The 12375-nt window shown below is 49.8% G+C and overlaps 1 protein-coding gene across 1 annotated transcript in view; it reads right to left on the bottom strand.

Moving 5' to 3' along the window:
- ARHGAP44 (Rho GTPase activating protein 44) overlaps positions 1-12375 on the bottom strand; it is a 153051-nt gene that overhangs the window by 24263 nt on the left and 116413 nt on the right. Inside the window, exons 9-13 of the mRNA XM_077834025.1 lie at positions 11282-11350; positions 10706-10787; positions 7129-7256; positions 3907-4018; positions 1527-1608 (exon numbers count right to left, since the gene is read on the bottom strand). Coding sequence (XP_077690151.1) covers positions 1527-1608; positions 3907-4018; positions 7129-7256; positions 10706-10787; positions 11282-11350 — 473 coding nt within the window. The remainder of the gene's footprint in view (positions 1-1526; positions 1609-3906; positions 4019-7128; positions 7257-10705; positions 10788-11281; positions 11351-12375) is intronic.

Here is a 12375-nt window from a genome sequence, read left to right as displayed (position 1 = left end):
ATTTATCCTTAATCTATCTCTGATCCATGCACACGTCACCCCAATTATGTGGACACGTCACGGGGAGGGTCTAGCTAGCTACCTCTGGGCTTGTCCACATGGCAAGTTACTGTGTGGCAAGGCAGGGGGTCCCGTGAGGATGCAGCGAGAGTGCAGTGCGAAGCCTGGAGGACAGCCTGATGTACTGCACTTTCGAGTAGCAGCAAGCAGAAGGTTGCCATGTAGATAAGCGCTTGGGTGCTTATCCGGTCACCATTACTGAACTGAGCACCTCATAAACTTTGATGTATTCTCCTCTGAGCCCCACTCTGAGGCAGAGCAGTGCTGTCATCTCCATCTCATAGATGTGGAACTGAACACATAGAGGCTAAGTGACTAGCCCAAGGTCATACAGGAAATCGGTGGCAGAGCAGGGGATACCAGAGTTCAGATCCAGCCTCAGGCTGGCACCTGGCCACTAGACCATCCTTCCTCTGGAAGTTTCACATCCCTTAGTCACACTGGTACCAGCTCCACAGCCATGGAGACCTCACCTGTATTTTCACATCCATCCCCCTGCAGAGCTAGATTACCATCAGCCCCACTACACAGGATTCAGAGGGAGTCCATATAAGCCTCTAAAGAAAAACTCTTCACTACCCAAAAATTCCACGACTTTAAGGCCTGACATCTTGCCCTTTCAGAGCTAGACATGCACGCTGCCTCTCCCAGCAGGAATCTCACCTTCCGAATGGGCTAAAGCACCTGTTTCTAGCGCTGCAGGGACTCTGAATGCCAAGCTCTAAAGCTCTGACACTTTAAGCCGCTCCAGGACTCCAGCTTGTCCGTCCTCGTCCTTGAGCGGGGGCAATTTTGGGAAAAGTTCCACATTTGGGGGCCAAAGGTGAAAACATCAGGAGTAATTTGAAGCTGCTGAGGCATCTGGGATGTGAGAGGAAGGCCAGGGCTGCTTTAGCTAGAGGCAGATTTCTGGGAGAAGCTACGCAGCTCTGCAGACCGATCTACACGGGGTATGAACTGCAGTGAGCTCGAACACGTAGCGTTCTAACTGAACGCCGCAGACCCTGCTGGTGCCTACTTTGTGCTGACGTCATCCTGTTTCAAACAGGACTCTATTAATGCACGCGAGGTACCTTTCAGTTTGCACCAGGAGGGTCTACACGGGACAGCTAGAGTGCTACAGGTTTGAGTGCTCTGCAATTCACTCTCCTGTAGACGGGCCTGTGACGCTGCCGGGGGCAGCACAGTGACGTTTTGCCCTGGGCTTCAGATTGTCTTGAGCAGTCTCTGGGTGAACCCTGGAGAGCCAGATTGGCAGGGGCAGAGAACAGGTGAGAGGTCGAAGGTACATGACAAAGTCATTCAGCAGGCGGCTCTGCAATTCCCAGCGTGGAAGATGCCTCTCCATAGGGGCTGTATGTAGAACGCATTTCAGCCCCGCTTACTCCAGTACTTTTGATTGCTCATTGTGGGTGGTGAGGAAGAAGATGAGGCCAAGGACAAAGGAAAGTGCGTTTGGGACTCACTTGGAAGCTTGAATCCATTCGTCATAGAGCTCAAAGGTCATGAGAGGCTCTGGAAGCTCTCGGAGATAGGACTTCAGCGCCCCTAGGAGACAGAAGGGAACACTGGCCAGTCAGTACCAAAGTAGGACGCTTTCCTGGGTTGAAGGGTAAGGATCTTGGCTGGTCTCTGGGCATGGGACTTTAGCCCCTTCAATGAAGCGCAAAGGCCAGGCTGTATGTTCTGCCCAGCAGCCTCATTAATGTGATTTCAATCAAAGCCAAGAAAACCGATTAACATCCTAATAATCTTGTCAAACATTCCCCATTTCTGTTGTTCTCGCTCTGCCCCGTGACATTGGACTGAGCAGCATCCCTGGCTTCAATGGGAGCAAGATCAGATCCGCATTTCATTGAGGAACAAATCCTGCAAAGCACTGAGGGACTGCCCTGCAACTGCCATTACTGCTGCCTAGGGTGCTCAGAACCTCCCAAGATCAGGTCTGGAAAGAGAAGGGAAACCACCTTGGATCAAGAAAGGAATATCATCTTAACGCTGTGGAAGCGTGCGACTGTCACAACACTCCACGGTATCTCACCATACGGACCTATGGCATTTTCAAAAGCGGCAAATGGGATGCGACCACCCAGGTCTCCTTAAAATTGATGGGAATTTGGAGTCCAAATCATCCAGGTGTCTTTGAAAAACTTGGCCTCAAAGCCCACCAGGGACGCAAATACAAAAAGTTTTATCCAAACCAAATCAATATTTAGCAAGCCAGTAAGGAGGGGGCCTCATTCAAAAACCCTCTTGTTCACCGACAGAATTGGTAACAACCAGGTTGGAAACTCAGTTACAAAAGAATAAAAAACTATCTCATTATTGATCCACCCATCCCACACTCGTCACCATGTTTTCGGAGCGTCTCATGGTTATTACAATTGTATTTGAGTTGCTTTAGCGTGACCGGTAACTTGGCTAAATAGAATAAGCACAGTGTGTGTACTAGCATTTAGATTTATTTTTTTAAATGTAACATTTACTGGCAAATCTGTTCATCACAATAAATCAGGGAAAGTCTGAACCTGGGGATTCATCAACGATTCTGACCAAAACTATTTTTTCGTCCTCAACTGCAATGAACAGGACCGTAGACAAGCACAGAAAATAGAGACCACTAGAATAGTTTGACGAATGTCTCCAGGGGAAACCGAAGATTTAGAAGCACTGACATTAGTAGGTATAATTTATATATGTATTTAGTGTTTAAGGAGAGGACAAATTTTATTTCCAAACTGGCATCAAACAAATCCACAATTTTTCGTATTCCTCCTTAATGCCCAATATGGTTACATTTATACTTCTCAATTTGTTTTTCATACATTTGTTATATTTTTAAAGTGAAGAGATAATGAACCAAAGTTTATTCCTGCATTGTTGTAAATTGGATGTAACTCCAGAATAGTTATTCCAGAATTTACAGTAGCATAAGAGCACAATTTGGTCCATTCATTCAGTTAAAGCATAACACAATTGTTTTACACTACCTATGTCTAGAGTTAAATCAGTACTTGATGTTAACAGATTGATAAGGCTCCTCAACGATTCTAATTTTCTCCTCAAGCTTAGAATTGAACAGGGCAATAGAGTTCAGACTCTTTGTTAATAACTTTCCTCTAGTGAACAGGTCACTCAAAAAACTATATAACGAAACACTAAAAGACTCTTCCCTAGCAGACTGAGTTTTAACCCTTATGGGAGGCCCCTACAGAAGGGCCCTGCCTCTTTACTTGTTGCCCAGAAATGACAGCAGCAGATCATAAATGCATAGTTGCATGGGACAGTAATACAGCTTGGAGGAAAATGGGTTTTCCATTTCAGGGGTCGTTCTCCCATTTCAAAATTTTTTCCATTCTGAAATGGAATGGGAGAACCCCCTCTCCTCCAAATTTCCAAATTTTCCTATGAAACAAAATTCTGGAAGAAAAATTGTTTCAGCTCAAAAAGTTTCATTTTGATTAAATTGAAACTGTTTGCTCCAATTTCGGCTTTTTAACCATCATTTTTTTAAAAAACGGAAACAAAAAGTCATTTCAAAACGGCCAATCGAAAAGCTGCATCCTGACTGCGTCAGAAAGCTCCACTCTGCTTTTTTACTAAACAAAACGTCATCAGAAGCGACACGTTTCCACAAACACATTTTGCTTTCAATGAGTCCGCACTTTCGGATGGAGAAATGATTCCGCTGGAAAACTTCCCACCGAGTTCAGGCAACAGGAGTTCCCACTGCACAGTCTGAGTCCAGTACAGCGTGCGTATTGCTTGGAGATCCTCCACTGGAAGAGGATCATCTAGAGTAGCACATAATCTTGTTACCAAAGCCTAGGTGGCAATGCCCTTTACCTGCAATGGCATGGGGGTCTGCTGAATACTCCTGCACGTCCACCACGCAGCAGTCAAGAGCCGCCTTGAGCTTCTTTAACTTGGATGCAGAAGGAGCCACCCTGAAGAGACCCTTCGGGCAAAGGAGACAGGAGAGACGTCAGCCCCAGCAGGAAACTCCTAAAATCATGGCAGCAGCAGAACACAGCGCCCCGAGGGCACAGGCCCCAGAGTGACCCGGGTGCCAGCTTGATACCCAGCCTAGGGATCATGCTCTGACCTAGCGATGTCACGTTGGATGCGGTTTAGTAGGAAATCACTGATGTAGGAAGCGTGGGAATCCCTGTAACTCACCTGACTTACACACAGAACAAAAGTGGGGTTTAGGGTCAGATCCTCAGCTGCTGTAAATCAATATCTATGGAGCAATTCCAGCTGGGGGCCTGGCTCATGGGGCCTAGAAACTACGGAACTGGGCAGATTAGACATGGTGCGAGGAGTGTCTTTGTGGAACAGCCCTTTGATACTCCATACATCTGTGCCCTGGGCCACTTCAAGTCACACCTGCTCCCTTTGCCGACACAAACAAGCTTGTACTCCTGGTAGCCCCAGCAAGGCAATGTATCAGCTGCCATCTTGGCCAACCAGGGATCTCCAGCGCTAAAGTCTGTACATCAAGAGCCATGGTCTCTAGCTGACAGCTGTAAGACTCGCATTCCCCCTGGATCAGGCTAAGATGGGGACCTGTTACACACACTGACCAGTGGTTACGCTGACAGCTATTGGGGAGCGAGGGGGTGTCTGTTCTGACCCCAGCGTGACCAGCAGCGGCATCAGCGTCTTTGTTAATGGTGATGGTGCCAAAGGCAGGGAGTCCCGAACTGTGGTATGCGCACCACTGGGGATATGCGAGACATCTCTGGGCGGTACACGGGAGAAATTGTGTAATGGTGGATTTTACTTAGTTACCTTATTTATTGCATTTTCATAATAGGCAACTCAGACAAAGCTTTAAAACTCCATGGGAATTTGTTATATACAATATGGTAGTTAATTTACTTCAAGATGTACCAGTGAGAACACAGAGACACAGGTGTACAGAGCCCTCATCTCCAGTCACCGTACAGAGTGAGTTCAATTGCCCAGCAACTGCCCAGTCTAACTGAGCTCATAACTTAGTCAGGGTTGGGGGTTTTTCGGTTGCATACATTGCACTATAACTATATCCGTGCGTAACAGTGAAATATCAGCAGATGGCTAAAGACAGGTAGTGTTAACAGGAACACACAAAGTATCAGTGATGAGAAGAGCAGGGGTATGCGACCAACTAGTAGATCTGGAAAGGGGGTACACAATAAGAACAGTTTGGGAACTTCTGATCTATATGGATGGATGAACTGCTCAAGAGAAAGGATGAAGCAACCCAAAGTTTTTCTCCCAAATCAAACTACCCTGGAGATTACAAACAGATTTGTCAATTCTTTTTTAAGTTTGTTTTTCAATTTTCCAGGGCTGGTCTTCACGTACATTGAAGACACTTTAGCGAAGACGCTCCTGTGCCGACAGGAGAGCTTCTCCCATCAGCATGGTTAATTCACCTCCCTGAGAGGCAGTAGCTATGTTGACCGGAGAAGCTCTCCTGCTGAAATAGCGCTGTCTACACAGGTTGGTGTGTCACTCAGGGGTGTGTATTTTTCACACTCCTGAGCGACGTAGTTATACTGATATAGGGCTGTAGCGTAGACCTGGCCCCAGTTGCACTTCTCAATCCTGGCAAGGCCTGGAAGCACCAAAACACAGAGCAAAGCTGCTTCTTTGAATCTTTTTTTTTTTTTCCAGCTAATGATCAGGTGCGTGCAGTCTCAGGAGATTCCCAGCTCAACTTTCTAGATCAAAGGGTCTGAGTATTTCCAACAAGGTCTGAAGAAACATCTGGGCTCTTCGTTGCTTCTTTGAACCTGCAGGGGGTTGTCCATCATTCGTTATTTCCTAGTCTCTGCGTAATGAAGAGGGACGGTTATCTCCATATTTATAAGCTCTGTCTCTACCATGTGAATGCAATAAAAAGGACTGCAACAGTTCCATGTGCACATGAGTCCTGCAGAACATGCTCCAATCCCTGCTGTGTCTAAATCATCTTTCCTGATTTTCTACTCTCATTTCAAGGCAAGGAAAAAGAAAATGTTACTTTGCCTATGTGGTTCTGAACTGGAACATGCTTTCTTCAGGCAAGGAATTACTTAGGTCTCAAAGCCACTGATAAATACTGAGACCAGCTGCCCTAGGAATCACGCAGGACTGTGCTAACAGAGTGAGCTGGTCTAAGGGAGACAGGTCAAAGAAAAGCAACAGACTCCAAACATAAACCAGGAGTTAGACGTGGTAGCAGCTCTGTTCAGTCAGCCAGCTGCTCTCCTTATGCTACTGGATGCGGCTTCACGGAGCAGCAGGGTGCTCCCTTACCTCCCCCTGCCATATGAAAGGGTGTTTCTCTGGGTGGCAGGCTTCCAAGCAAATGAAACCTCACACAGAGCAGGCTAGGCTCACCCCTGGTGTAGATCAGGAGTGACGCCATTGAATTCGGTGGACTTGAAGTGATCCGAGAGGAGAATTGGGTCCAAATAAATGTAAACTACACCACGTTACCACTTGCACTCCCTGTGCTCCTTACACCGCTCTAAACGGTTCCTCTGAATTTAGACTAGAGGCCTCCATGGCAACTGCACCTCTTTATAACATGACCGAATTTGGCCCGTCTTAGGAAGCATGGTCTATTTTAGTAGCAGCCTTGCTCTATACCAAAGGGACACAGTGGGGGACCCAGGACCCAATTCTGCCAGCGTATCTCCAGGGACCTCAGTGGGGCTGCTCCCAATTTACACCGGGTGCATCCAAGACCAGTCAAGCCAGGATCTGGTTTCCAAGGAGGCTCATTCACAGATTGAGAAGAGGCTGCAGTATTTGCTCTCCCAGCTGAACCAAAGGCTGGGCACAAGAACTGAAGGAGGGGGTTTGCCTCAAGATTTCCAGGGCCTGCCCCAGGATTTTGCAATGGGAGGGTTTGGAAATACCAGACAGTCTAGGGCGGTGTTTCAATGGGGGAATAAAGGAGGGGGCTTTTCAGAGGGTCAGAGGTTTTAAGGGCAGCAGGGATCTTTATGACCGTTGTGCTCAGAGGGGAGAAAAGCCGGAGAGTATCTGTGTCTGGAATGAAGCCGCCCAGCTCGGGGGCTCCCGACTCACCTCCTCCTGCATTCCGCACTCCAGCAGCATGGTGACACAGGCCTCGATGGGGAAGGCGATCTCCCGCCCGCTGACGGCCAGGTGCTCCTCCAGGGGCTTCCCGAAGGAGGGCTTCTCGATCCAGGCTTCTGTGACACGGATCCGCAGAGCGGGCAGGAGGGAGAGGAACCCGTGCTGGGTTAGGGGAGCGCATTCACCCGCTGGGGAAGCTGTGCGGGTTCCCAGCCCCCCACCATCTCCTGTGGCAGCCACATCTCTGCCAGTTAGGGAGCTCCCTTGGCAGTGAGGTTTCAGGGCTGTGCATCCCCACGTCCCATGTTTCTGTGTGTCTGTGTGTGTGCACACGCGCAGGGGACTAATGCACGTCCGGGACGCATCTATATCCAGGTCTAGGTGAGCCAGGGCGTGCGATCCCCCCAGTGTCCCCCCCTTGTATTGCTTCTTCAATGCCCCATGCTGATGCTTGACCCTCCCCCAGCACTGCTGGGGCCAGCCATTGTGGGGTTAGCAATGGAACCCCGGGCTAGCCCTGCTCTTGGGCGCCAAGCAAGCTGCTCCTGAGCCCCGGCTGGCTGAAGGCGCGACAGCATGGATCTGAACGCTGAGCCCCTATGTGGCCAGCAGGCCAGACCACACCCAGCCTCACCCCCCTGATGCCTGCCTGAAAGCCTCCCTAATTAGAATAGAATATCACGGTTGGAAGGGACCTCATGAAGTCATCTAGTCCAACCCCCTGCTCAAAGCAGGACCAACCCCTAATTTTTGCCCCAGATCCCTAAATGGCCCCCCTCAAGGATTGAACTCACAACCCTGGGTTTAGCAGGCCAATGCTCAAACCACTGAGCTATCCCTCATCACTGCTATTGCTCTGGACAGCATGGGGTCTATGGACTGGCAGGGAGCGCCGAGAGGAGCCGCACATGGAACAGCAGGTATGCATTGTGCATGGCGTCCCGTGACGTCCACCCTCCCTCCCCCACCCAGCTCCCTTAATGCCCCTCAATCTTGTCCCGGAGCATCCCCGGCCAATCCAGTCCTGGGCCTCCCTCGGCTGACCAGGGTCTGCCAATCGTGCTACGTGGTGGAGTGTGAGACCTGTCACACTCAATTCACTAGTGACCTGAGTTATTACTTCGACTCGAGTCTCCAGAGGCAGGAGGGCAAAATACATCCACTCACTGCATGGCTAAACTTCAAACTGGGCTTCTACTGGCATAAACACTGCCAGGGCTCCCGGGGTGGAAAATCCCCAGGGGACAAGATTACCATGGTGCATTGTGGTTGCAATGTATCTTAATCCAAAGATGAGGGGTGGATCTTTAAGGGCCAGTGCAGCCCTCTGAGGAGCAGCTCTGACTGGGACGGGGGCCCACCTGATATTCTAACTCTTAGCTTTTGTGTATTCAATATACCAGGGGAGGCCAAACTGTGGCTTGCAGAGCCCTCCATGATTCCCCATTCTCCACCCACCAGACTGGGAGGAGGAGCTTGGGATTTCTGCCCTGCAGCAGAATGGTGGGGATCGGGGCTCCTGCCTAGAGGGCGGGGATCCTAGGGGCATCAGCCCCGCGGGAGATGCCTGCCAGGGCTCAGGGATTCAGCCCCGCTCTTGCTGAAGCCCCATGTCATGGCAAGTGCCTCCCACAGGGCTGAAGCCCCTAGCCCCACCACACTACTGCAGGGCAGAAGCCCTGAGCCTTGGCATGTGCATCCGGCTCTTGAACTTCTGAAGATTATCGTATGTGGCTCGGAGGGTCAGTAAGTTTGGCCACCCCTGCAATATACTTATAGGGGGTGGCAGGAGTAATTTACAGGCAGCAGTTCCCAAAAGGGGAAATAAAGCTGCAGCTGCATGGGGTTGCTCCTGGGAACAAGAGCACCACTCGAGCTGTTTGCATGACTGCTAGCAGGCATTGGCCTGATAGCTACAGGACCGTTGCTTTAAAAGGAGGGGAAACAACACTGCTTTAAAAGGTGGCAGGTTCTCAGTGCCCAGGAGATCTTGTAGAGTGGAATTGGGAAGTCCTGAGTATGCAGCTTGTGGCCATAAACAGATCAGCCCACAGCTGCTTAGGACTGAGCATTCCAGGGTTTGTTTTCTTTAGCAGGGAGAGAAAGAGACAGATACTTTCCTGTATCTGTATTTCTGGGCAGGCTGAGGAATTCCTTTCCATTGTTAAGGGGGGCAGTTAGAAGCAATCCCAGCCTGGCTGATCAGCCAGTCCCAAGGGCCCTCTGAATTCTCTCCTACTTAATGTCCGGAAGCATGAGCGCGAGAGTGCATGAGCACGTGTGTACACACACGCGTGCAGGGCAAAACGTATGCTCACAAGGCTGTGTGCGTGTACAGCTGTGGACGTGTGTGTGTGAGTGTGTGTGCAAGAGGCTTTGCGTGCATGTGTCGGAGGGTGCATAACTGTGGATGGATGGATGCATCTGTGTCACTCAGTTTCCGCACTGGGGAATGGGGAGGGAAGAAATCCACCTCCTTTCGGGGAGGTCAGGAGTCTGCATGGCCTGTGCACATGACACAAGGGAAAGGTTATTTCCCCCAAGGAAATCCAACAGCAAGAGACTCCCCTCTTTAAATTCTAATAAGTGCTGCAAACTGGGCCATGTGTTAACTGAAAGAATGAGGGGAAAGCCTAGTTGGGTGGCCCAGTTAGACTAGGTTTCCTTCTGCTCCCCATGCCCTAGAGCCCGAGTTCCCCTTCATTCTGGCTCCGTTTGATCTCAAGCCCATGGGGCTGATGGACAGCCAGACCAGACACAGTTGGCAGTGAGAGGAGGAGAGGACTGGCGTGGGTGCAACCTGCCTGAATGAGCCAGGACTCAGAAGAGTTTGCAAGCAGGAGAGAACCTGATGGGCCCAGGGTTAGAGAAGAGATGAGCTCAGTGGAGGGAGGTGCAATTGGCAATGGCCGGTAAGCGTGTGGAGGAGAAGATCTGGGTTTCAGTGGGGGCAATCGATCCCATGTGGGGGTGGGGAGGAGAGGCGAGTCACTGTTCTGTGGGTGAGGGACAGCGGAGTTGCTGAAAAGCCATTGTAAGATGAGTGGATTGAAGGCGGGACAGTGCACAGGTCAGAGTCGCTGCTGGAGAGGGGGCTGTAGTGGCTGCAGGGCACTGATTGTGTTTGCTGGGGCCGGGGGAATGACTTGGAGGCTAGAGGAGGAACTGTTGGAGAACTGATTGCGACAGTTTAAGGGAAAGCGACCCTGCTGAGGAGGGTTTTGTCCAGGAGTGGGGTGACTTGGGGAGATGATGGGGAATTTCCTCCCCAGTCAATCAGCGCTGAGCAAGGTGGGTAGAACTGCTTCTGACTTGGGGGGGGGGGGGGGGGCACACTCTGTGAGATAGCCTCACTACTGAGAGCCCCTGCTCCACCCTATCCAGAATTCTGCCTCTGGTGGTGAGCAAAAACTGATGATTCAAGGAAAGGGGACAGACAGCACCTATGGGTACAGTGCAATGCTGGACATGGGGGGCTCTCTCATCATGCCCTCTGCTAATCAGCTGGGGCCCCAAGCTCCAATCCATTTTAGTTTAGCATACCGTCAATTAAGAAAACACTTACCCTGCTGTGCTTTTATCTGAGGCAACACGTTCTGTAAAAGTGCTAATGACTTCCTATGGTATTCTGCTTGCACTTCTATTAACTGGGGAAAAGACAAGGGAAAGATAATGTTGAAGTAAAAAGAAAACGGTACAGAGTTTAGGCATAGAAGTTTCTGGTTATCAGGGAATAAGGTACAGATTATCAAGGGGTGCGAAATTTGGTTTAGGAGCTGGTGGCATAAGGAATACATAATCTGCAATCTCCCCAATTCAAAGTACAGACACTGAGATATGGGGGTATGTTGTCCATATAATGGCTATGTTCAGGTGTGGAGTATAATGAGCAGATACGACAATGGGGATGGATCTACCCTCATTTGGTGGGATTTAATGTTCAGTGAGTTTATGGTTCCAGTTCATACGGTCCAGTGGAAAAAGCCTCTCAGTCCCTTTCCCACTGCTGTAGGAACCATGGGGCACTTGGGTAAGGGTTGGAGGAGGGGTGTTAACAACCGGTCTCTCGCCCAGACACAGTGAGACAGCATGCACAAGGGAAGGACACAGACAGAAAAGCCCAATCCCCACTGGCACTTACAGTTTGGAAGTAGTTTGCATAGTCTATTTCTTTGGCCACGAAATTGTACATGTCAGCCGAGAGCTGGTCCTATGGAGAGCACAGAATTAGCAAGAAGTAAATCACACAAAATCAAACCACCCTGACCAGCAATTGCAATCATTTACAGGTGGATCAGGCTCGAAGGCTGGCACACAGGGTCAGAGATGCTTGCAGGACGGTGCTGCACGTTGCTGGGATTGCACCACCTTTGCAGGGCCACCTGGAAATGACACAGACCTTATGGTGCATTTGATCCTGGCTGCTGGGAACATGGACAGTGAAACACAGACTCGGGGGGAGGGAATATATACAGATCTGGCATTAGCAATCCTGCGTGGCTCAGCTTTCGTTACTAGTCCGAGTACAAGATGGGGAGGCAAACGCCGCAGGATTTGCGGAACAGAAATAAAACACCTCATTCAGAGCAAGAAACTTCTCCCCTTAGATCCATAAGGTGGATCTAGAATCCGATATTCTGCTCCACAGGGAATTCCATACACATCAAGAGAGCAGAATGTCGTGGGAACTCCACAGATGTTGTGAGAGCAGGATATCAGTGCCTAGATGGAACTGAAAGGGATAATTGTGCCTTGAATGGTGATGCATCCAAGATCTGAGATGCTGCAAAGTTTGGAGGTTTTCCCCTGCCTTTGGTTTCGGAAAGAATCTTGCTATATAAAAACAACCAACACACTGGGCCAAATTCAGACCCGATGTAAACGGGTATAACCCCACTGACTTCCATGGCTGGTTACACCCAGGTCTGAGTTTGACTCAGGAGTAGCAGACATGAGGACAATGAGGGACTTGCCCACCTAAAACCTTTTGAGATCTCTGGTGGCTTTTCCCGATTTCTCAACCACTGACGGTCAAAATATGCCACCTTAGCATACACGTGGCAACTGCAGAGCCCTCAGTACCCACCACACCCCAATCTGACTCTGCTCCCTGTAAATCTACACAAAGGGCTATGCTACGTACTATTCTATCCTCAGCACCAATGGGGCAGTCACTATGTGTGTGTGAGCATGTTCCAACCCCAGACGTGGATGTACATGCATACATCTGCACGC

Source organism: Eretmochelys imbricata, chromosome 14, assembly GCF_965152235.1.
Source record: "Eretmochelys imbricata isolate rEreImb1 chromosome 14, rEreImb1.hap1, whole genome shotgun sequence".
Classification (NCBI taxonomy): Eukaryota; Metazoa; Chordata; order Testudines; family Cheloniidae; genus Eretmochelys; species Eretmochelys imbricata.
Note: the sequence above shows the minus strand (reverse complement) of the source record. Positions and strands in the feature narration are given on the sequence as shown.